Below are 25,771 nucleotides of genomic sequence, written 5' to 3'. Positions count from 1 at the left end.
ATTATTGGTGCTCTCAATTTCAATCAATGTAGTGGAATCATTCAAGTCATCTCCTCCTTGTGACAATATTTCATTATTGGTGCTGTCAATTTCAATCAATCTAATGAAATCCTACACGTCATCTCCTCCTTGTGACAATATTTCATTATTGGTGCTCTCAATTTCAATCAATGTAGTGGACAATTCAAAAGAAATTGCCACGGTCTCTTCATTGTGAGCCATTTTATTTTGAAATTGCTTGCTGTAAATTGCAGAAAAAAATAATCACTTTCATTTATCGTTTTTAGTAATACATAATATAAAACTAACTTTATCAAGTATTTAGTATAACAGAAGGACTGCAAATAAATAACAGAAAACATTTTTCAAATTATCTTCAAGTGTACAACATAGTTCCCCTTACAAATTAACAACTCACCTTTTTAAAAGTAGGAGAAGTGTTAGTACTGTGTAAATCAAACACCAGAAATTCACCACCAAAAATTCCTCACAAATGTACCTCAGACAGTAGTATCACAAAATGGCTGTGGTTTCCTCTCATTTTAGATATATACATAACCAATTAACTTTCATCACACACAAATACAAAACCAAAGTAACATTTTAATTGGTTCTAAATTTCAACACTTTCAAATGTGTTTTCCCCATGCAATTTTCCATAGGACATTTACATACGTCTACAGCCTGAATGGCTGAACGGAATTACACCAAACTTGGCAAAATGGTACATCAAACCTAAGAGGTCAGGAAGGATCTACTATGCCCCCTTATGGTCATTTGCCCCTTCGCTTTGGCCTCCTCTTGTCTCTCGATCCTACCGAGAGACAAGATGGCGGCCGCTACGGACTGTTTGGAATGTTGACAGACGCCGGAGAACCAATCAGCTTCGCAAAGCTCCGTAACGCGAAAAGTACGCGAAGCGGAGCGCTGTTACAGATATATATCTTTTTTTGAACGTTAATTTCTCAAAATCCACTGGAGCACATATATTGAGACCTAGCAAAGGCACATCGGGCTACCAGTCCCTAATATTTTGCCAAGTTTCGTGCAAATCCATTCAGCCGTTCGATTATTGACATTTAGATACGTCTACAGCCTGAATGGCTGAACGGAATTACACCAAACTTGGCAAAATGGTACATCAAACCTAAGAGGTCAGGGAGGATCTACTATGCCCCCTTATGGTCATTTGCCCCTTCGCTTTCGCCTCCTCTTGTCTCTCGATCCTACCGAGAGACAAGATGGCGGCCGCTACGGACTGTTTGGAATGTTGACAGACGCCGGAGAACCAATCAGCTTCGCTTCACAAAGCTCCATTGCGCGAAAAGTCCGCGAACCGGAGCGCTGCCCGGTCCGCTGTTACAGATATATATCTTTTTTTAAACGTTAATTTCTCAAAATCCACTGAAGCACATATATTGAGACCTACAAAAGGCACATCGGGCTACCAGTCCCTACAATTTTGCCAAGTTTCGTGCAAATCCATTCAGCCGTTCGGGCTAAAAGTGAGGCCAACCGCCCTATGGAAAACTCAATGTTAAAAACACGTTTTGGGACCCCCCTTTTTTCTCGACCCCCCCTGGACGAACCCCCCCCCCCAATTTTTAGGGGCTGCTCAGAAACAAAATGTTCCATTTTCCTGAAAATTTCAGCCTATTCCGTCCACAAACGCCAAAGTTATTAGACATAGAATTTTCAAAAATCCCATAGAGAAAAAATCCTAACTATATATTCCTACTGGCGACCGCCAGTAGGTAATATATATATATATTCCCGATAGAGCAACTGAACATGGAGGGCACGCGCAGTCTGCCTAAATTGGTGAGTCCCTTACCTCCCACTTTTATTTCTTTTTCAGGACTTGTGCTCTGGTCCAGAACCTCAGATCCCACGAACATGCTATTTCTACACAACAAATACACATCAAGGGATAATAAATTGGCTCCGATTTGGAGAAAAATGACAACGTACCAATCAAGTTTTACACAGTCTTCCGACGGTCATGACTTTAGACTACAATAACAAGCAACACATCTCTGTTTGAGTCACGGTGTGAAGCTTGCATGATTAAAAGTGGCTGAGACGGCATGCGTCATTCTCTCCCATTGCCTCTGCTGAACTGTCCGTCTCTGCAATCTCGGTCTAGTTCAGTATGCGCGGTGCCTCCCAACCTCTGTTTCGGTTATCTGTATCGTTTGTTCACATGTTAGGGAGCGGTAGATGGAGTAGCACCTAGTGAGTACATTCACATTCTCGCATGCGCGAAGAGGACATGCCTGAATAGGAGGGAGGTGAGGATGCACTTCCTCATGTCTACGAGTATCATCAGTATCACAAAGCGAACAGAGGTCCATTCCAGACAGGGTATCTCCCACTCAAGAGTAGTCGATAAACAGCTAGATAAAAAAGTCTGCAGTCTTGCTCCCACTCTCCGACAGAAACACATCACACAGATAAATCTGCCCTCCATTAGCCCACTGCCAAGGAATTAGAAGTTGAGAACCCACCCCTTCTAGTTGAGGAACCACGTTACAGTGATATGGTCAATCAAGACTTGAACCTTTCTGACATATTAGGAGATGGAAAGGTTTAAAGGTCAGTCTGATAGTAGTTCACTCCAAAACATTTTTATCAGACATATTTCAGATCCGGTAGGAAGGTGGGTGGGCAACCCACTCCTGGAAGCATAGGTCAGTCAATGTCACATCCAGCCATGGATGTGAAAATATTCTCCTTTTGAAGGAGCTTTGCACACTTCCACCACTACAACTCCAACCCCACAAAAGGACAGAGGCAAATGTTGTCCTCCCCCCCCCATAAAACAGGTTGCAAGGAAGTAATCGTATAGGGCCTCCAGGCCCAAGACCTGCAGCGCACCCTCACTGGGGCTGAATGGGTCTGTTCTTAAAAGAGGCACTTCATGGATAGCCGTAATTCTTTCTACTGGCAGAAATGCATTTATAAGGCGAGAGTTGAAAAATGGTGCTCCTTGCAAAGACTCCTTTAAAAAGACATCAGATCGGATTTCTTTCAGTATGCTTCCAAACCAAACTCTAGAAAAAGGATGGATGTAATAGACTACTCGACATGAGGAAGGAAGAGGTATCTCTGATCAATCAGTCGATCAGATAAGGGTAGTTGTCCCCAAAGCCAATCTAAAATGAGCAACCACAAACCCATGCCGTTTGTGAACACGCTAAAGAATGATGGTTCAAATGTAGAATCTCGAAATGGATATTCCCCTACCAGGGGAGCTCAGAAATCTTGGGTGCAGCTAGTTGTACAATATGAATAAGGAAGTGGGCATCCTGGAGATGCATGAAATGTTATGGAAATTAAGATCTGATAAATGTATTTTCCCTTAAATGATTTTGTGTCTTTAGTTTGGAAAAATGCACAACTGTCTCCAAGAGGAGTTACTGCCTTAAGTGTTATGCCCAGTCAGAATGAACATCACTGGCTCACTCCAGGTGAAGGACCTAAATATGAAGTCATTACTAACTATAAAGCAATCTTCACATTTAAACCAGACAAAAAAAAAGAGCAGGGAAGTAAGGTAGGAGTGAAGAGGAGTGTGTTGTAACCGTGCATCCAATTCTTGACAGGCAGAGGGAGAATTCAAAGTTTTTAAGAATTGCCTCTTTCAAAGCTATCTAAGCTGCTGAAGTACCTTCCGCTGGAAAGCTCACCTGATGTACAGGCTTTAAGATTGGAATCTGCTCTAAGCAAGGCCAGCAAATCTTAATTTCCCCTCTTCCTTTTTCGCAATTGTGGAAGAAAAGTTAATGTTTTTGTGACCGCACATAAAAGAAAATCTAGATCCTGAGCGAGACCTCATCCTCAACCCAGACTTAGATGGAGAAAGGGTACAATAATTTTCATTCAGCCAGGTCAAGAGGAGTTCTGACTACTTCCTCCAATAAGCCCCAAGATATGCATAATCAAGAAAGTGGAGGTTGAAGGGGCTGTTTCCACTGATTGAGACGGCTGCACCTGATACAGACTATACAGCAAGAGTACAGTGGTCTGGAAGCAGGGAGCCTTGTGGAGTTTGAGGCTCTGTGTAGGATCTTTTTGAAGTAGAACAGGTTCAGGGATCACCAGTCTCCAACATGGTTGAGGCTACTATGGGTGGGGCCACATCATTTTTCAAGCGATGTGGGCTATGAGGCAGCTAGATATACTTAATTTCTAGTAACGTATGTCCTCACCTGTGATCCCTCTTTAGCTGTATGCTAGGGAAGTCTGGTAGCGTAGGCACTGCAGTCTGCATTGGATATAAGAGCAGTAGGCAGCAAGCCACTCTGCTTTTTTTTTTTGTTTCTTAATATGTTGCTTTGCATTTATCGGTTTGTTAGAGGCTTTCAACTCGTGCAGAAACTTGCTTTACATTTTCCCAGTATGTTTTGTCCTCCAATTTCCAATGTATTCATTCATTCGAATGGTAACTTAGTCGGTGGTGACAGTTTTGCAATCCAGCAAAAGCTTGACTCAAGCACGTTTTCCCATCCCCTTTCCTGGTTCTTTCATATAATCACTTGTTTTTTGCCATTATCATCTTTCCCCTTCATCTCCACGGTGCTTGCAATGGCCAAGAAGCACAATTCTAGACTAAATAATTAGGCGGCAGTGCAAAGCATCTCTAGTTCTACCTGTAATCCCACTTTAGGTGCAGTTATCCAGGGTCACAAAAAGATACTGTAGCCCAAAATTTGCCCCTTGAATTTTTGGGGAATGCCGTAGAGGATCATGATCAGGCAGAAACAAGACGAAATGGAGTAACAAATAAAGAAAGGGAGGATGTTTCAGTACAGAGATGTGGTGGATATTTCCTTGGAGTATAGCATCTCCTCCCAGATACTTCCCAAAAACCACTGCAGGTTGGCTCAGTGCCCCTGCTCCTCCGATTTCTCATTCCCCCCATTTTCTCTTGGCTAAAGTTTCAGGATCTGAGCCGTTGGCTCAACAACCATCAGGGAAGAACTTTCCTATGGGACATAACAGCCTAAATCTAAGACAATTCCTGTGCCAAAATAGAGAATATTTTACTTTCCAGATCAAAACAATTTTAATAATTTCTAAAAGACTGTTATATTTATATTAGTTACAATTAAGTTTATCTTGGTTAAAACGAACCACAAAGCCAAAATGTAAAACAGTAAAAACACAACAGATTCCCCCAAAACAGATAATTTCATAATCAAGATAAAAATGTAAGTACTTTTTAAAACCTTAAAAAATGCAAACACACTGGAGATTATCTTGGAGATTTAAACTCTGCCTCTTATTCATCCCAATATCGTGCTTTAAAAATGTCCCCACTACAAATATAATTTGCATCATTTAAATAACAAACTTCTTTTTACAAGAGTTTCCTACAATGGACTTGTATGGCTCCATCTCTGGAACAGTATGGATTGATAGATGTCCTCTTACCACACCTTTTCTTAAAGTCAGGGAGTCCCTTTAACATGCTTATGTGTTAGAAAGCTTTTCCAGACCCATTTTTAGGTCGAGCATTCAAGACCTCTTGTATATATTTTAGTATGTACTTGTATGTGTATGTACTTTGTGGGCTCTAGTGATGAGCCCTAGAACTTGTCTACTTCCACTTGGGTACTTTTTTTTTCTGTTCAACTGTCTCTATTTAATTGTCTTGATAAAAAACGACCAGCAGAGGTCAGTAAAATACCAGAATTGTTTTCGGCTGAGAAACTCTCGAATCACTATCACGTTCTCTAGATTCCAATCCATAGAAATTGTCTTCCAAGGTACCCGTAGACAATATTTTTTTCAAATCTTGTATTTTCAGTGATATGACCACCAAATGCCCTGCTTTTATATTAAACACAGAGCTTTGGACTATACCATTTCCCGCTGAAAGGCAATATTTCTCTTCATGTGTTCCCATACCTGGTGTGTCACGCAGTTTGGTGCTTACTTTGCCTCCATGTCAAAGAACAGTAGATGTTTCAGCACCCAGGCTAATGTGCTGCAAAGCTAAATACATGTAAGGTCCCAAAGGCGAGACCGATTGCATTGCAAATGCTGGTTATATTTTGCCAGCAGGTTTAAAAAAAATATATATATAATAATAATAGTGGCTGTTGTGATATGTATTTTCAGTTTGGTTGCTATGTTTGTACTGTGACCGGCTTGTGGCTTTGACGCCGCGCAACCTCCATGGAATGACACAAATGCATTCTGTGCAAGTTGGGCGATGGTTGAAGGCTTGGAGTTGGAGAAAGAAGCAGGCGAGGGAGCCCTGCATTTAGTAATGGAAATACCTGAATAAAGAATTCATTTTCATGAATATGATTTGGAGGTTATTACTACAGTGGTGCAGATCAAAACGAAGATCCTTAATATACATTAGACATGGAATTTTATGTTACTGATTAAGAACCAAGAAATAAGATGCTGCTTCCCTATTTAATCTTGCCGAAAGATCAGCCCAAAGAACTCCCCCCCCCAAAAAAAGAAGGACACCACTTTTATATGGTCCTTAAGATAGTAAAGACCCCCCCCCCCCCCCCTTTTCGCAAAAGAATATGGACATAATTGACTGTGGAAAGCTCCATAGAAAATTATTTTCTGACACCTGCAAATCGAGATTGTTAACATAGGCCCAGATTCCAGCACCATAAAGGGTGGCAAGGCCACATTTGGCTTTAATATGATTGACTTCTAAACAAAGGGACAATGACAAAGCCTTGCAGCAACTAAAAGCTGTCCTTAAGCTTTCCGTTTATGAGGAGTATGATCAGAGGTGTTGAATTCCTAAAGCCGGACTCCCAGGACATATTGTTTGGGGTCAAGGACAACAGGTTTTCATGTTTATTTTGTCCTTGGGTCAAGTAGGCCCACCCCACCAGACAGCACAAACCCCTTGGCTGACAGTTAACAGTGCCAAGTTATGGATCAGGGAAGGGCATTGTCTGCAGTTAAGGTAACATTTGTGCCCATATGTTAATGATGTTTGAACATGTATTTATGGTTCTGTAGTGCTATAGGCACTCCCATGTATTGGGACCACGTGGTGACCTTTGACTACCATTGTTTTAATTGACTTTTGGTGTTTTATTTTACTCTATCTTGAATGTAAGACATTATTTTGCCTGAAAGTGCATTTTGCCTTGAGATTTCATTTTGTGTCTCCTGGCAGCTTCATAGTAGGAGTGTTTCACAGAGTGGAACAGCCTTACCAGAAACAGAACGTGTAGGATGTGTGTTTGAAAGCATGAGAGAGAGAAGGGTGTGGAATGTACTTCTCTGTCTTGTAGTGTAGTTTCATAGGCAGTGGTGCCCAAATGTGCATTATGTTGTATATTGGGAAATGAAGTGTATGGTGTTATGGCAGTGGTGCACAAATGGGCTTTGTGTTGTACATTGGGAAGTTTTAAGAAGATTTTACAATTGGCTTTGACATGCCCTAAACTCCATCTTCAATTCTAACGCCGTCTAGCTTGAGCTCTGTACACACATGCAGGCCCCCAGATTACTCACGTTATTTAGGTTATTCACGTTCAAGATTGTTTCCTGTACTTTTGGAGAGGTTTTCTACTTTCTCAAGCTTCACTAAGATAAGGGGTTGGAACATGTGGGAGCGCAGAAGAATATGTGAAAACTCCTTTGCATTTGGAATGCTTGTTGGAGATTGACCAACTTCAGTAAGTTTCCGTGGCGCAGAGGAGGTTCTAGGAAACTTCTAGGGTATTGAGATTATAAACCGAGTTTCTTGACTTGGAAAGCGGGATTTTGTTTTGACCTGAAGGGACGAATGAGTCTTATTCAGTGTGGCAGTTCCCGGCTTGATGAGTCTCTTGACCCCGGCTGTGAACCCCCCCCAGTCTGGTGTGGGCTAAGATGAAGCTATTGCAGCTGGTGATTTATTTTCTCTGATTATTGGCACTGTGGTGTGAGAGTGTGCCTGTGAGCACATTCAAGTCTCCAGTGGTCACACTTATCTGTTGTATTCTGTGTATATATATATATTTACATCTTTTCATGCTTTCCTTTCATTCCTTGTGTCTGATTACTTTTATTTAACAGTGCTTATTTCTTGCAGTGGACGTCCAGTATTATCATCATTATTATCTGCTTGCATTTTATGACTGAAACCACTTTCTGGTGTTTTCCTGCTGTGCCATGTGGGTGCTTCGCAGAATTCTACTGATTAGATGCAGATATTTGCATAAGCTTGCAAGAAAGATTGATGAGTCTTTGAAAATACACAATCATTGGCAAAGCCAATAGGTCTGACATTGGTAATCAGCCTTTTGGATTGTCAATGTGTGCCTGTTTTGACCTGGTTTTTGTATAAAACTTTGTTGTTGTGGGAACTTCCAGGCCCTCAATATTGTTACAAACATTGACAAAAAGCAATATGTTTTGGTCTCAAAAAGCACACATTGCCACATTAATCCCTTGTACTGAACAACACTACTTGGTGTCCAGATATGCTCCTGGTAAAAGAACAAGGTTATCAGGCATAGTGAAGCCAGCCTACAGATAGATTACAATAGACAGAATTTTAATAAAAACAAAAGGCCTTGGTTAACTCAATACCTAATTAGGGGCCTAATTCGCAAGTAAGTCACAAAATTGCACCCATGGTATACGTTCTTGCAGTAGTGCAGATTTATCTTTCATTAATTCACAATAATTTACAGAAGCAGGTTAGAAAATTGTACTCCTAGAAAAAAAAAAAAAAACTCATCACGGGCAAATACACAAGTGTAGATATGCTCACGCATAAATCTGTTGAGCGTTAACAAGTTCACTTGCCTCCAACCACTTTTTATCCCAACCCTAGCAACAGTTTTACTTCTGCCCTTGTCAGGGGTAAATTTTCAACCTCTCTCAATATGGGGCAACATTAGAGAACAGCTGGAGAAAACCACTACACCATGCAAATTCCTAAGTTTGCACTGACTTAAAGCACATTTAAACACTGGAACTATTGCTTAACACTACCTCCCGCTCCAGTATGTAGATCTGTGGAAAAGTGGCAAAATAGGGGAACTGCTAAAATTCAAACACTACTATAGTATTATTAGCCCTGGCGTAAATGGAGAGGCTATTATTAGAGCGCTTATATAATGGGATCGCTGCCATAATTTGTCGCCGCAATATGTGGCACCAAAGGGACAGTTATTTTTTTACAGGACGAGTAGATTTATGAAGCATTTTCAATTAAAAGGACCATTACATTTGTACCAAAATACGTTTTACAGCATACCAATGATGTGTGAATTATCACCTAGTGTATTGATGTGTTGTGTTAGTATTCAAATATTTGTTTCCACCATACTTCAGAATTACAAAAAGTGCTTATTTTGTACTAATTTGGATATATTCTGAAACATCAGCACAGTTCACTTTTTGGTGTGCTACATCCGCTCCTCTTACATGGTTACTCCGCAGGATGGTCACATAAATTTCTTAATTTTGAAGTCAGAGAAAGAAAAGTAAACAACCCCTCCCCCCCACACCCCCTGGAAGTCACCTCCTGACATTTTACCACGGTGTATGAATGCAGAGTAAATGTGACAAGATATAAACAAGATTTAAAGGTCTGCTTACGGAAAGTGAGTTTGTGGAAGAATTCAGTAAACGGTAGTGACAAACTCAAGCTGGACAGCCTAAAGCAAATTAACCCACCAAATGGACAACCACAAAATGTGAGTTACAAACCACAACGCCAACGGTAAGAAACAGGAGGAATGCATTCTTAGGTCAGCTTTCTGAATGTCCCCAAGATGTCCTTAGAAAACCAGACAGCTGCGCTGTCTGGTAGGCTTCAACCTAAAAAGCATGGCATGTGGCTATAATAATCTATAATTAATAAACTTTTAGCATATAATTCTACTGTCTCTGTATAACCCGGGCCAGAGCTCCTAAACATTATAATCTACATTCACCATTACCCACATGATCACTCTCTTTTACACCTCCCAGCAGTGCAAGTATTGAAGGGGCAAAGAGATGCATACCTAACCAAATGCAGACTTTCCTCTTCCAAAAAGCCTCCTGAAATAATTAAATGTCAAACTCCTTTAGGAGCATTACACATTGATCATTAGGCATTTACCATTTCAGGTCTGCAGCATTCCAAAATAATACTTTAAATAATTTTATAAACTGTACCAAAGGGATAGGTATAAACTTGGGGGTGAGACACTAACAAATTATCAACATTTCTAGGTAGTGTATTTGATTATCGATCACTGTTCTCAACATTATGGTCTTCAGAAAGAAGGACCAGGACTATAGATACAGACACTATATCAGCAGTCTCAGATGGTTGAACGTGGATCTTAGGCACAGAAGAAACATTAAACAGAGAACTTTCATTTCTTAAGATAGACTGATCCAAACACTATCTGGACTGTACAATATCTTGACTGTACAATGTTTCTGCTAAAACGCAGGTTCAGCTTATGTGGAGGGTTGACGTTGTTTAGGGAATCCAAGTATCAATTTCTTAAGTGTTTTAAGAATTCAAATTTGTTTGATGTAGAAACAGATTGCAAGGTGGTGGATGGCCTTTAATAGATCTTTCTCAAAGTTGTCTGCTTGAAGTTAAAGCTTGTGAGGTTTATGAAACTAGGCCAAGGAAACCTTCTTGATCTTAGTTCCAAAGATCGAAAATGGGTTAGCACACATGAGGAAATGTTTCACAACGGATGGATTCTTAAATGAGATAACATAGTACCCTGCGGTGAGCTTAGCTGAATTACTTGTTCACCTACATGTCCTCACCATAAGGATGTCTGAAAATCTGATCCAACCCTGCTACCCCCAACCCCACTTGTGTGAAAGAAAAAGGAGTCATTTTTTTTTTAAGGCTCTAAATTCTCCTTCTGGTGAAGTGAGGGAAACATTTTCAACACATATATATTTTGGGTCACTTGAACCAACTGCAGTTACCTCACACAACATTAATGACATTATTAGAAGATGGTACAGGTCTAACATCTAGCAGCCTATCACAGTCCTAGAGAACGGTGAAGAAATAGATGTTTCATGCCTACTAGAATTACATTGCGGGTTTTGTAATTGGCTCAGAGTAAGAAGGAGTATGGGTGGTGGGTTCAAGTCCATGGTCTGCATTTCTGAATCCTTGCAAATTGCATCCTTCTGCAGTACTTTCAAAATGTGCTCAGTAGGTGTTAGTTTCTCACTTTCAACCCTCAACTTAAATCTACTGTTCGATTTATTATCCAAGTATCTCACTAAAGAATTCAGGTTGCCGTGCTGCTAGTGTGGTAAAGCGCATATATATTAAGGTGGGGGGATGGCGGGGGAGAAGTTAGAACATTGATATCACCATATGCTTTTACTTGCTCCACCACAGCTTGATAGTTTTTAGCTTCCCCAAAGCTTTAGCTTCTTTATAAGTGCAACCATTAGCATCAATATACTTTTTATTACAGGCAACCTCTGCGTTTTACCTACAAAAAGCAGTGGAGGTGATAAAGTTGAAAGAATGTGACAACTGCTGTGGGAGAGGAGACATTACCTTTGCCCATATTTCATATTTCTGTGGTGTGCAGCAAGATATATTTGTTGGAGCCAAATGGGGAAACCCTGTTCTGCCTCTTCTAGTCACAGACAGGCATGGGATGGACTGGCCCAGAGCCTGGGCTTTGCTTGGGGGTCAGGCGAGTCAAGTTCTGGTAAAATAACAGCTCAGCTGTGTGGGTCTGGTTCATGAACACCCGGGACTATCTTTGTTGTAGTTCCACTGTGTGGTGATGTCAGTTTGCTCTCTTGTAGAGCCCCCGGATACCAACAGATAGAGTGATGTTTAGGTGGGATGTTACTTAGGCAGCGCATTGGATCATATGCAAGGCACAGCATACAGACAAAGTGTGGATGTGTAAGCTACGCATCTGAGAAGGCTATGGGGAGATATGCAGTCTACTATCTTGAATATCAGACAGAGTTTAAAGGAAGCTCTTTGGGTGATAACCAGTGCTTTAAAATGCAACTATAGAAGTGCATGTACTCACTATTTAGAGTGCCTGCTTGCACCCGAGAAATGCTGGTACTCTTCCATTAAATGTACAGCAGCACTGATGAGAAGTGCCGGTAATCTCCTTTTCAAATTAAAGCAGTGCAGGTACTCTGTATCGGACAGTACCTGCCCATTTAAAGCACTGGCGATAACCATCCAGGCAGAAGTCTGTAGAGGGACATACAATTGTCAAAAAGAAACAGAATAAAAAGTTGCCAAAGTTTATGAGACTTTACAAAAACTTATAAAGTACGTACACCCAAGGGATTCTTGGCCAAGGAATAACCAGGACGGAAAGGAGAGAGGGTACAGGTTAATCAAAAGCTGGCTTAACCAGCCAGGCCCTCAAAATCTTCCTTAATTTCAGGAGTTAAATTTCAGCCTGATCGAGGAAGAAAGAGCGTTCCAAAAGATGGAGGCCAGGACAGAGAAGTTCCTGCTCCCTGCTCTCTGTCGCGTGAACGGAGGGATCCTCTACTAGTTATCAAGAGAGGATCTCAGAACTTGAGTAGGAACATCTGTGTTAATTCTGCTGCTGCAAAGATTAGAACTGGGTCATGAATAGATTTGAAAATAACACAAGCCATTTAAAAAGAGCTCTCCATTTGACAGGGAGCCAGTGAAGTTTCATTAAGTCGGGAGAGATATGTGCATGTCTGTGCAGTTTATAGATTATTGTTGCTGTCGTATTGTTAATGATTTGTAGTCTGTGCAAAGATGTTGCAGGGAGACCCAAATAAAGTTAGTTTGCATAGTCCGCGCAAGACACAATGCTGCAATAGCCGCTTTCAAAGCCCTCCGTGACAGAAGAGGAGAAACCTTCCTAAATGAATTTCAATATGCCAAAGCACTTTGCGTGACTGCTTTGACCTTGGGGATCATGGACAGTTGATTGCCTACTACCACGGCCAAGCTCTTGGCAGAGGACGCTGGGACAAGAGAGACTGTTGGCCCGTAGAGCCGTCTTGTGATTTAGGTTAACCAGCTCAGTCTTAATTAGTCCGTATTCAATTGAATGGATGAGATATTTCATATATATATCATGCTATCACTGAAACAGAGCATCCTGGTGCTGTGACAGACACAGGTCCCACCAGAAAGAAACCAAAACACGATCTTTGTCAGTTATATCAATTCAACTCCATTCTTCTTCGGATGGCAGGAAAAAGCCAGGTTTTTAAAAGTTTATTGAAATCCTCTTCTCTTTTCACCAGTATCCAGTAGAAGGGGGAGCCAGTCCCAAGCTTTGAAGCTCAGAACAGTAAATAATTTACCTACTCTCGATTTGATCAAGACGTTAGGTATGCAGTGAAGTTTAATATTGTACAATCTCAATGAGCTTTGTGAGCGGTAATGCACAAAATGATTCAAGAGCTATTTTGGGCCTATCGAATGAAAAACTCTAAAACCTATAAATCAGTCATTTGAAAAGCACCTGCTTATGGATAGGTAGCTGGTGCATGTCCCTCTGCCCCCGCGATATCACACTTTTGCAGGGAAGCTTAACAATCAGTCAAACTGCTACCTTCTGGACAATTTGAAACTTATGTAACAAGTAGTTGTCAACGCCCAAGCATAGGCTGTTGCAGTCTTCTAGCCTGACCAAGATGAGGGAGTGGACTACAGTTTTTCCTGACCAAGATGAGGGAATGGACTACAGTTTTTCTTGCAATTAGAAGGAACTCAACAACTTTAGGGATTTAATCGGAGCACAGCTCATGCCGGGCACAGCCTGAATCAGCACCTCATCAAACTTGACTCCTAATGTCCTGGTTACAACCACTGGGGTCGAAAGGAACAGAAAGACCTTTCAGCCACCAATCACGTAGGTCGAACATATTGTTCTTACCAAATAAAACAATTTCAGTCTTAGCTGTGATGTGTATGATGTGAAACCTTGAGATGGTTATTTCTATCCAAAGGGTAATGCAGTTCTTCAAATTTTGCTCAGAACCCTAGTCGTTTACTTAAAAAAATATGTTATCATTAAGTAGAAATTGCAACTATGGCGGGTTATCCTACTACACCCCCCTTTTTATTGTGCCGAGATGACCACTTCAACCACACAAGAGTTCAAAGAAGGGTAGGGGACTAGGGAGCGAAGGTCAACACAGGGCAGCAGCCACTTACACCACCTGAAAGAGCAAACAATAACAACTGGCAAACAACCAGCAAAAAGGGAGGAAAGGAATTTACAAAACCGGTTTAACAGCTACCATAATCATACATGTGTCCAGCCAGAGCAAAAACTCCCAAGAGCTGAGGTTGCATTTAAAGTTCCTCAGACACTAGAGCAGTACCCCAAAAATAGTGAAAAGTTCCTTCACTGCTATAAAACTTATCTTCCTAAATTTTATCCAACTTACTCTTCTAATCATGCGTTCACAAAAGGGAAATGGTACGTCCATATTTTATCACAAACTAACACCTCCAGCTTGTAGACTGCTTAAAAGGATAAAACATGTTCCCCTTCTCATAAGACTACTAAGTGCATGGTCTTATTCCATAAAACTCTACATTGTTTTTCCCCTCTGTAGATGTGCTGCAGGTTTTACCAAATTGTTTGAACAGAAAGAAACTATCAGTGTACCAAATCACACTCATTTAGTGGAGCCAACTCTCAACCTCCTTTCAAAGTATCCAAGAGTATAAAGTTCAAATTAGAGTTAAATGAGAATTAGTAGAATCTGTCCACTTCCGAAAGGATTGCTTAAGCATATGCAGAGGTTCAGAACCATATAAAAAACGTCCCTTACCCAAGAGTCACGGCTGTGCAGTTTGGAATGGGCTTGTTAAGAGGTATATATTGTGCAACCACAATGACTATGCTGCTCATTAAATTTTCCGAGTGCATAGTTTATGAAAAAGTGCATCTTATATACACACACACACAACATCCTAGAAAGAGGGGACATGGCTGGCGTCCCATACGCGCCAAACAGGTATACTTGATAATCTTGTCATTCCGTGCACAATAACAGCCAGATAAATGTTGGGTGTGACATGAGATAGTAGTTTTTCAGTTTTTTTTGGCATTCAGGTAGAACTATTTCCGCACTCCCGTCAATTCTGTGACGAATATCCCAGAATGGAAACTTGGATAAACATGGGTGCCTAAAAAACCCCGAAACACAATGTCGAAGGGTACATGCAAAAGGCAAATGCTGAATAGCTGCCCCAAATCGAGGGCTAGGAAGAGTCTGGTAAATAAAAGCAAACCTCCCTGCTGTTACAGGAGGGAGAAATCATTGCATTAAAAAAAAAAAAAAAAAAAAAAAAAAAAAACATTCAGTGGATAAAAAGATATGCAATTGGATAAGGGGGGACCCCCTTATTAGGGGTCTCAATTGGTCTGTGGATTGGATGGATGCAATTTCCCTCTACGCCGATGATATCTTGCTCTAGTTGGCCAGGCCCTGTTTTTCCATCCACCGGGTGTTGCATATCTATACTCTTTTCCAAAAGTATTCCGGTTACACTATTAATTGGGATAAATCACTAATTTACGTTTTGAGCGGAGAGCGCCCGATTTTACCAGCAGGTTGCGAAGCCAAAATAGTCAGACTGCTTTCAGAATATATATCGCGCTCGATTCCTCAGTTTTCCACGATCGTAATCTGATGCCCCCCCCTGCGCCGCCTTCATGCCGATGTGCAACACTGGAAAACGCTATCCCTTACGCTGTTAAGCAGAGCTGCCCTTTACAAAATGATTGTGCTTCCGCGCTTTCTTTATGCCCTACAGAACACGCCACATTTGGTTCCACCTCATTATTTTCAATCAATCGACTGAGGTATGTGCCCTGCTCTGGAATCACGGTATTTCCCTATCACCTCACTAAGCTTACAAAAAGCTGGTATGATGGTGGCGTTACCCTGCCCGCCATCAGATCCTACTATTGGGCCTCACAGTTAGTGGTCCTGAACCACTGGGTTCATCGACCCATTACAGACCCTGCCTATAGGATGGACAGGCATAATATGCTCCCTGGTACTTAAAGGGCACTCTATGGCGGGGCGAAGTATGCGCCCAGACTCACACCAAAGTCCACCACGGTAGCTCTATGGCACAAGGCATCAGCTGCTCTCGGCTGGAAAGACAGAATTACGCAAGTCACTCCGTTGCTCGTAGCTGGCTGATTGGGTATGCTGTCAAAGCAGCCAGGGTTCGATAAATGGGACCCAATTGGTCTCTCGAAGGTTGAGGAAATGTGGACAAAGGGTAGGGTGATTCCATTTAGCGAACTGCAGAAGGACTACCAATTACAGGGGGGGGGGGGGACCTTTTGCTACCTCCAAGCCCGTAATGCATTATATAAAGCGATTCCTTAAGACTCTGACTTGCAGGTCACCTCGCCTCTAGAAGATAGACTATTGGATGATTGCCCCCAGGAAAGAGCCATCTCATTGACTTACCGTAAAATCCTTAATAATACGCCAGATACTCAGGAGAAAATGCGTGCAAAATAGGTAGATGACGTAGGGGACTTTGACGACGATGACTGGCGGGAAGCCCTGGCTTCTCCCCGTGAGGTGGCGATCCGCTCCAGGTTTCAAACTCATCCAACTTAAACTACTCCCCTGTGCCTACTACACTAGCTCAGTACTTGTCAAAATGGGGGTACTAGACTCCCCGGCCTGTCCCTGAGGGTGTGGCCACACCGGTACCTACATACACCAATAGTGGGATTGCCCGATCCTCCAGAAGTATTGGGGAAAGGTTATATCTTATGTCCTGGATTAGTAAAGCACATATAGAGGTCTTCCAAATATCTGGGAAGCCATGGATTTGTCACAAACCGAGAAGTTGTGGGTCACTCTGGGCTAAATGGTGGCAAAGGGAAATATAGCCAGACCATGGAAGGGAGGGGTCAAGCAAAGATACACTGACTGGGAGTCGGATATGGATTGGTGTATGCAAGCGGAGAGGGTTATTTACGAGAGCAGGGGGATGCCTGCATAAATGGACAAATATCTGGGGCCCTTGGAATGAGAGTAGACGTCTACTATGTACCCCTTTTAGTGATCCTACCCCATTGGTGGTTGACAATAGGAACATTTAATTCTTTGAATATCATGGGAAAAATGATACATCTTCATTGCACTGTAGATCCTGTGGTTCGATTTGTCTTTACTGTATTGTATACTGCAGCATCCTGGAAATATTGATGACTGCACCGCACTGCACTTGATTTGGTGTAATTTTTATGTTGATTCTCTCAATAACAAAGATTTTTTTCAAATATATGCAATTGCATAGGTTTGAGAGGAGTACAACACCCTTGTTAACCATTTCGTCCAGGTCTAAGAGCAGTGAGAGGTTAATGGACAATATCTATAGCTGGTATGCCAGGGTTTTGGTTACTATTGTGCTCTGTTGAGTAGGCCAAGTACACCCTTTGTACGCTTGACCATATAACAAGGGCTTAGTTCATCAATCAAGACTTACTCCAGGGCATAGAACTAGCTTTTACGCTGAGAACAATAGGTCCAGTCAAAATTATCTCTGAAGAAATAAAAAAAAATAAAAAAAAGATCTTTTGATATTGAAGGCTATATTAGCGGATTTCAATTAAGATCTTGCTAAGAAAACAAGATCATATTATCTTGTAAAGATAAAATGAAACAGCACCTTATTTTAAGACATGAGCATGAAGGCAATACACTCACTTTGTAAATAAGGCCTACAAGCAATATCCTACGTTAAGGGACTGAGATTTACAATCTTGATACGTGTCTAAAAGTTCTCAGTTACCATGCTGTAATCAATGGTGTAAAGGTTAAAAACTCAAGGTCACTATATCTGAATAGTTATTATGAGTCTCCCATTTCACAAGGGTCTCACAGATCTCAAAGAAGATAATTTCAGAGCCCCAAGCCAACACCAAGGATCCGGTGTCAAAGCCTAACCAGCTAAAAGGGGTACATTGGCAATCAGCCACTAAAATTGGCGGAACTATGTCTTGAAAGGGCCAATATATACAAGTAGAATTGATCATCGAAGCAAAGCTATCTACACAGAAAGAATGCTTATCTCATCAATTGCTTCGTAAGTATTTTTACTTTAGCCCTAATCATATACCATATTTGTATGTTGAAAGGATTACATTTTTCACCTAATTCAGAAACGGCTAATAAAATGGTATTATGCCATTCTAGTCAACACATTTTTAACCTCTCTGGAGACTGGCCGTTAGTTTACCACTAGGATAAATAGTAAAAAGATGCACAGTGTACCACAATCATCATAAGAACATGTTCCTGACTCCAAGCTGGCTCGGTCAGGATCTTGGGTACCAGACAGGTAACAGGCTGCCCAACATGATGTGTACCTGGTGCCTGTCCAAGTTCCAAATACAAGAGGCATGGGAAATACATTGGCTGAACAGCTGGCATACAAAGGAGTCATTACATTTTAGGGGCTTGAACCATAGAAGCATTTGGCTACAGTCACGATTTTCGGTGATGGGGGGGTGGGGGGCGGGAGGGGTAAATCGGGGGTCAGAGAGGTTTTGTTGGACCACTCAATGTTTGACCACACTTAAGTTAAGGGCTAAGTGAAACAAAAAAAGAACTGTGGCTGCAGAAACTAAGAAACATTACATTTTAGAAAGATGGGGAAAAACAATTCCAAGACCAGTGGATTTGGGCCTACAAAATAACCATAGTGCCAGGATTGAGGAGTAGGGGAAACCCATATGGTTCTTTTGGTTCTTCAAAATAGGTGATAAAGCCACACCACAAAGTCAAAAAGTTGTTACAGCAACTTCTTATGACCACACTTTTCAGCCACTAAGTATTAGGTAGAAGTGAACACCACTGGACTTTAAGGAAGATGTAAATAGGAGTAGTTTCAGGCTCACCGGCAGGCAAAGTCTCTCTGCACAACCTAAATCCTCTCAGGAAGCAAGTGATCTTGAGCCTTAGTCTAAGACTCAGCCAAGTCAGGTAAGCAGCATTTCTTCGTGGCTGTTTAACATGGAACTCTGAGCCTTCCTTCGCACAGGTAAAAGCATCCTTTTCCACTCCAAAGACACCAGATGAGTCTTCCAATTAGGAACAACCATTTAAGATTTCTATTCTACGTTTACCCAAACACCAGGAAGCAGCAATGGAATTCTGGCTTCTAATACAGACTTAGATATTGCGGCACAGCAAACTCCAAACATGTGCACCTTGGCACTTAACGTGTGACCCGATGCGTGGACTGCCGCCTCGGTAAGAAGCTGCTAGTGGGGGATTTTTAGCTCTGTGCTTGCTGTTTTCACACATTTTATGTTTAAAGTGACATTTTATTCTTTGAAAAATACCGCACATTATCACTGCCTTTTCATGTGCTGAACTTGGAGGGGGCAGAAGGAGGGTCTCAGGTGTCTATACTGGGTTTTATTACTTTTTAGAGAGAGGACTCTTGTTTCATGGCAATTCCGTGCTTCTGACATCTAAGTGTTTAAAACTAACAAGGCGACCCGATGCGTAGCTAAGGACCCCTGGTGTCAATTATATCTTGCAACAATGGTCCTTAGGTAAGCAATATATACATCAACAAATGAAACCTAGACCGTGATAGGTACTATATTTATGCAATGTCCAGCCGGACAAAGAATTTAATGTGCATGATAGAGTCAGTTAATTTTAGTTTCAGCAAAGACAACAATAGAGCGGGACGCAATCCTGCATCCAGTACAGAAAGAAAACAAACAGATAAATAACGAACGAAAAGATTTTCAGGCAAAACAAAAAATGGAAGCTAGGTTAAATCAAAGAATGAACAAACTATCCACAATAGCAACCACACAATGGTTATGCGTGGAGCTATTGAAGCGGTCGACGACGTTTCGATCCCATGCACGAAGGGTAGTGGGATCATCATCAGGACTATTTGATTAAATGCCTGAATGTACAAACAATGCCTCCTGGCATCTCAGAGCATGCCTAAATCCAAAGAGTTTAATGCAGCTAGTACGATGACTCTGGTCTTGGCGGATGGCCGGGATCAATTGGTTTAAGGGAGCAGGGCAGGGATGCCGGTGGAGCAGGAGGTAGCGGGCTAGGGACAGGAACGGTACGAATTGGCAGTTTTTCTGTCTGGTCTCTCGATTGAGCTGGCGGTGAGGGGCAGCCTTCGGTTCCAAGCCATCCCTGTTATGGTACCCTTCACTCTATTTATAAAAAGGGAGAACAGGGGGTTGGGGGTGCTAGAATGAGACCCCTGTCTAACTCCACGCCAAACCACAAAGGGCTCCGTTAGCTGCCCTTCCTCACTCCAACTAATGCGGGCCTTATTGGCTTTGTGTAATCTTATTAAGATATCCAATAAATTTAGTGGGAGTCCAAACTCAACCAACACCTTCCAAAGGTTGCCTTGTGGGACCAGATCAAAAGCTGTACACAGGTCCACAAAAGCTACGTACATCTTACCCAGCTTTACCAATACTTCTTTCCAGTAAAAACAGATGAAGCAAAAGAACTGGTCCAGGGTGCTGGGGAAGGAGGCAACTGTTATCCCACTTTAAAAAAAAACCTGGAGACTTACAAAAACCTACCCCAATTTTTCTACTACTAATTTCTCTCCTGCATACTCCAGAAAAAAATTTCTAGAGAAGTATATCAATCAACAATTAGTTCAGTTTAGATAGTTCTGTGTGTGTTGAAAGGATTGTAAGGGATTGTGTGGTGTGCGCCAATTCGGATAAATCATTAAAGACTTTAAGGACTAACATGTGTGAGACCATTGTTCCAGAAGGTCCTTGGCACACAGTTGCCACTGACATAATGGGTTCCATTGGAACACCAGCGAAGTACATCATTGCTATGATTTATGTTTTCTAAGTGGCCAGTTTTCAAGGTGGTGGAGAAGATAGATTCCTTGGAAGTGTTAAAGTCTTTGTGGATGAGGGCTTACCTGTTCAAATCCTAAGTGATAATGGGGTACAGTTTGTGTCCAACTTGGTCAAGAAATATATTGAGAGGATTGGAGTGAAACAGAACCGTGTCCCTATATAATACAAGTGGGAATGGAATGATTGAGAAATTGAACAGAGTTTTGAAGACTGCCATTCAACTTGCTGTTAAGAAAGGGGAAGATTAGAAGGTCCAGGTTTATAAAACTGTATGGACGTATAAAACTACTACACATGAAGCGTGCTACTATTTTTCATGTCGGGAACAGGAGGCAAGAACCAAGTATAATCCTGTGTGGTTGATGAAAGCTTCTGGAGGTGAATGTATCAGTGGAAGAAGTCAGTAAAAGATTTTTTTGAAAAGCATCTTCAGTATAAACAAGTCTCTGATCACAAAAAAGGGATTGGAGAATGTGGATTTCAGAGTTGGAATGTGGGTTAAAGTTAAAAAAACATGCAAAGTAAAACAAGGTGAAAGTCAGTATTCAGAGCCTTTATGGGTGCTTTAAATGTTACATAATGTAGCCCTTTTGAGTGATGGGAAAGTTTGGAAACTTAGGAGGATTGATCGCTGTCCTCAACGGGAATAGTAGTTAGTTTGAGAAGGATTCCAAGGTGTGGGATGTAGAGTCTGTTATTGACTGTGTGTCTGAGAGCAGTGAAGTGGAGGACTTTGGAGACAAGTTGAATAAAGGGAAGGAATTAAATGTGCAGAATGATGATGAGATGAATATGGATGTTGAGAATGGAAGAGATATGCCAGTTGTAGAAAGTGTTCTGTTGGGACTGGAAGTCTTCTGCATGTCTTTGGAGAGTGCTTCCCTGCTTTATGTTGATTTCCAGGCAAGTCTTTTAAAAGTTACTGTATCTTTTCTAGATCCCTACCTCAGTGAACCTGACAATCCTGCATGTCCACTGAGGGTCCACATGTTTACATGGATTGAGACAATAGACCTTAGCTCAGAGGTCAAGGGGGCATGCATAGTACACCCCTACTGTCCAAAGAGTGGTTCTGCCTTCTCTACCCAGGCTCTGGTAGACTGCCGGTGGCGGCAGCAATAAATCTATAGGCAGGAGGGTGAGTCATTAGCTGCCCTCCTGATCAAGTCTGTGTAGTCTACCCTTTCCTGGGGTCCCGTTCCCTTTGTCTACATGACTTGTGTTTGAGTGCCAGTGGGTGCACTGTGGATGGATGATGAGTTGAGCCATTGTGTGCAATGCAAGCTGTTCTGCTAGACATCTCGGCTCTCCCGTAAGAGGCCTGAACGGCTGGGGTAGACACTCAGCTCTTATCTGGGTTTAGCTGCACTAACTCTGCTAAGAGATCCCTCCTACATGGTGAGTTCCTCCAGGTCTGAAGTTAATAAGAATTCCTCATTAGGGAATAGCATAGGCTGGTACAAGGGACCATAGTAGGGCATCCTTTGTATGCTTTGGTCACGAGTGAATACCCTTAAATATGACTTGTGATTGGAGGGCAACCAGCATTTTAAAGCAGACCCTCTGATTGGATCAGCCTATCAATCAGAGGTGATAATAGTCTGGCCTAAGTGGTCAGTTGTTCCAGACTGGTCTATGATTCTGAAGAGGCGGCTCACACAGGGTCCGGCCAAGGAAGCCAGCTGCATGCAGCAGAGTGAAGGCTAGATAAGCAGCTTGCTCACTGTGTCTGGAACTTGAGGATGTTTTCTCTAGTACTGATGGATTCTGCTGCAAAGGAATGTGCCAGTTTGACAAGGAGCAAGGGCATCAGCGGTTTCTTTAAGGCTTGTAGAGTTTCAGCTTGGAACAAGGAAATAAGATAAGAAAAGAAAGCTTGCAGCACATCAAGGGAGACAAAGACCGTGAAGTTTAATCCAGTCCTTGAAGGTGATATTGCTTTGCCCAGACCGCTTTACTGCGCCGTGGGACTTCCACTTAGAAGCAGTAGCTGGGGAATAGAGCCCAGTGGAACAAGCACCCCTCCCCACCTTTCTTTTTGTGATATCTGGGGGTATCAGGGTGAACTGGTACTCTATCTAGCACTATCCTCCTACAGCTAGTCAGTGGCTACTGGACTAGTGGAACTCCAGTAAACTGTACCAAGACAACAGGAACTTGTGATCAGATCCCAGACACCACTAGAGCAGTGTCCTCACTCAGGACGGGGGGCACTTCTGTTGCTTTAGGGGAGGGGGTAAAGGGGCTGATCAATAACATTTGACTTTACATCATATGCTAAAATGTATCCTTTCAATACAAAGACCGGTACCATGGCACTAGCGAATAAGAGCAACCCTGTGCAACATGGTCTGTAAGATGCAATGCTAATTGTGTGTCTTCATGTTAACTGTGTTATCATAGTGCTTAGCGTCTAGGCACTATTATACTGTTTGGGTTCAGAAACTCTGGCCCAGAGGGTTGTAGAGATATCTGCTTTTCACTATTTATCCTAGTTTTGTGTGTAGCAGAATTCTCGTGTGTATTAAAGTACTTTTCTTTTATAAAAAGTAAAGCACCGACAGGATATTGATTTTAGCAGCTGGTAGTACGGGTTAAACTGTATTCTGAATGTCTAACCCCACCTCACCTCCTCGTGTAAAGCCTTGGACTGCTCTGCTGTCTCACTATCCTTAAAGAGTCAAGTGTGGGAGAGGAGTAATTGGTTATCCAATTTTGGGTCCACTAGTACCGAGGCCCCAGGGCGCAAGTGGGGAACACTCCAGTAGATGCGACTGGAGCACAGTAACCCTCCACCCACCCAGTGCCCTGGTGCTAACACATTCCCACAGGAGAACAAGGTCTGGAGGTTTCGCAAGCAAAACTTTTGGAAGGGCGAGATAGAAGAGTGTTAATCAGGCCCAAATGGATGGAGGATTGTATACGTAATATAAGTGGTCAAGATGCACTTCTTGTGAAAATGGATGGAGGTTTTAATGTGTAATGTAAATGATTAGGATGCATTTATTAGGATGTAAAATATTTTGTTTGGCTTTTACACACTTCCTTTGCATTATATTTAAGGGGGTAGATGGGTTATGCTATTATTTAAATTTAATATGCTTGGGTTTTTTTGCAAATCGTTACTGTCCTTGTTCTCTCCAGCGCCAGCTTTGCATGTTTCCAGAACTCTTACTGGAATCTCTGGAGTAGTTGCTGGCAAGAAAAGCCCAGAGCTGGACGTGCCTTGTTTAGCTAATATTGGTGTTTCAACAAATAAAGTAATAGTTGAAATAAAGAAGACTACGACTTTACACACAGACATTTAATTCTAAAATACATTATAAGACAAGCAGGGCACAAGAGGGGACTACAACAGGCAGTAGAAATGGAGAAGAGTGTTGATTGGATAGCTACTTTGAGAGAAAACACAGTATTTTGTAAAATAACCAACAGTTTTGAAGACTTTCAAACCAAAGAGGGGGAAAGTGTGTTGTGTCTGTGTTTATGTATAAAATCCTGGTGAAATCCAACAGACATCACAATACCGGGCTGAAAGCACCTGTACCCAACTATTTGGAGGATTTAACACCTAAAACACCCCCCTGAAACTACACCCTTGTAGGTATTTGGAAAAAGAACTGTTTAGGGAGGAACAAACACGTGCTGCATCGACAGCATGTGAGACAGCAGATTGCAGCTCAAATAGAGAATTGGGAGTGGGTTACCAAGGGGGGGGAAGGGTTACCGGAGGAGGTAACTGCAGTTTGCACTGCAAATACAGGACTTGGGGGAAGTTGGGGGCGAGGGCGGTGTAGATTGCTCCGAATGAGGATGGTTTAGAGTTTCAGTCACCGTGACAGCTGGAGGACAGTGACACCCAGATTGCTACAACAAAGTGCTGGCAAGGAGCGGGGTCTACAAACGAAAAGCCCAAGTGGACATGGGTTAGGCGCAACTGACTCCAGCGTGCAGCCCAGATGATATTGGGACATATCTCATCAGCACGAGCACCGGGGATATTCGTGATTTCTTACAGAGGCGGCCTCTGGCAATGCAGACGCAAACCTGCTGACTTTGGATCATACCTTCAGACGCGCCCACACCCCCACGCTCACCTTGACAGAGTCCACAGGGTACATGACAGTGTGTTCCAGCACCCCTGCCACGGCTCCGGCTGTCATGTGCGTGCCTAGAGAGGCGCTGGCTGGCAAGCTCTCGTATTCGTCCCCAGGAGCAGCGGCAGCTGCCGGTTCCCTTACCGCTTCCTGCTGCTCCATCCCCAGTCCTGCTCCGCTATCGCGGAGCCGCTCCATCCGCCCCAGGAGAGAGGCAGCAGCCGAGGTAGTGCAGAGTACAGGAGGGGTGGAGCACAACCCTCCCGCGTGCGACACGACGTCACTGCATACAACTTCGTGAGCACGAGCAGTCTCGCTGATAGACTTGTGCAAAGAGCCAACTACGGGGGGCGGCGTATCTCTAGACAGCTATGATTGGATGAAAGTCTGAATCCACAGCAACGAGCCGCCTCATTGATGATGTCACAAATGGCCTGCCTCTTACTCCTGGTAAAAAAAAAAAAACGGTTGTGCAATGGAAATAAAGGAAGGAGTGGAATGACGCTTCACAACTGTACCTTTCGCTACTTTTCGTGCAATTCGTTGCCATCTTAAAAGTTACTATTGCGCCCTTGGTGTGAAAGTAGGTCATACTGATTCTTTGATGTGTCTTTTCGGTATTTATGCGCTGCTATTTAGACCCAAATTTACAATCCTGGGGAAAACTAAAAGTGCTAGTATCGCAGTGCAAATTCATGTGGTTTAGGTCAAGACTGTCTTAAAATACAACCTTTTAAAAGGTGTGCTTGGGTATGTTAAATTAGATTGCAAGTCTTATTTTTCTCTTGATTGCGCCGTACAATCAAGATG

The 25,771-nt window shown here is 42.3% G+C and overlaps 1 protein-coding gene across 2 annotated transcripts in view; it reads right to left on the bottom strand.

The window, feature by feature from the left end:
* The window catches only part of SLC25A37 (solute carrier family 25 member 37), a 95,444-nt gene extending 70,133 nt beyond the window's left edge, over window positions 1-25,311 (bottom strand). The window contains exon 1 of one of the 2 annotated variants that reach the window (XM_078666581.1): window positions 24,962-25,311. In XM_078666581.1, coding sequence (XP_078522707.1) covers window positions 24,962-25,159 — 198 coding nt within the window. In that variant the 5' untranslated portion in view covers window positions 25,160-25,311. The remainder of the gene's footprint in view (window positions 1-24,961) is intronic. The other variant, XM_078666582.1, reaches the window with a different exon arrangement.
* Window positions 25,312-25,771: the final 460 nt, after the last annotated feature.

The sequence above is a fragment of the Lissotriton helveticus genome, chromosome 11, assembly GCF_964261635.1.
Source record: "Lissotriton helveticus chromosome 11, aLisHel1.1, whole genome shotgun sequence".
Taxonomy (NCBI): domain Eukaryota; kingdom Metazoa; phylum Chordata; class Amphibia; order Caudata; family Salamandridae; genus Lissotriton; species Lissotriton helveticus.
This window is presented reverse-complemented; position numbering and strand designations above follow the sequence as displayed.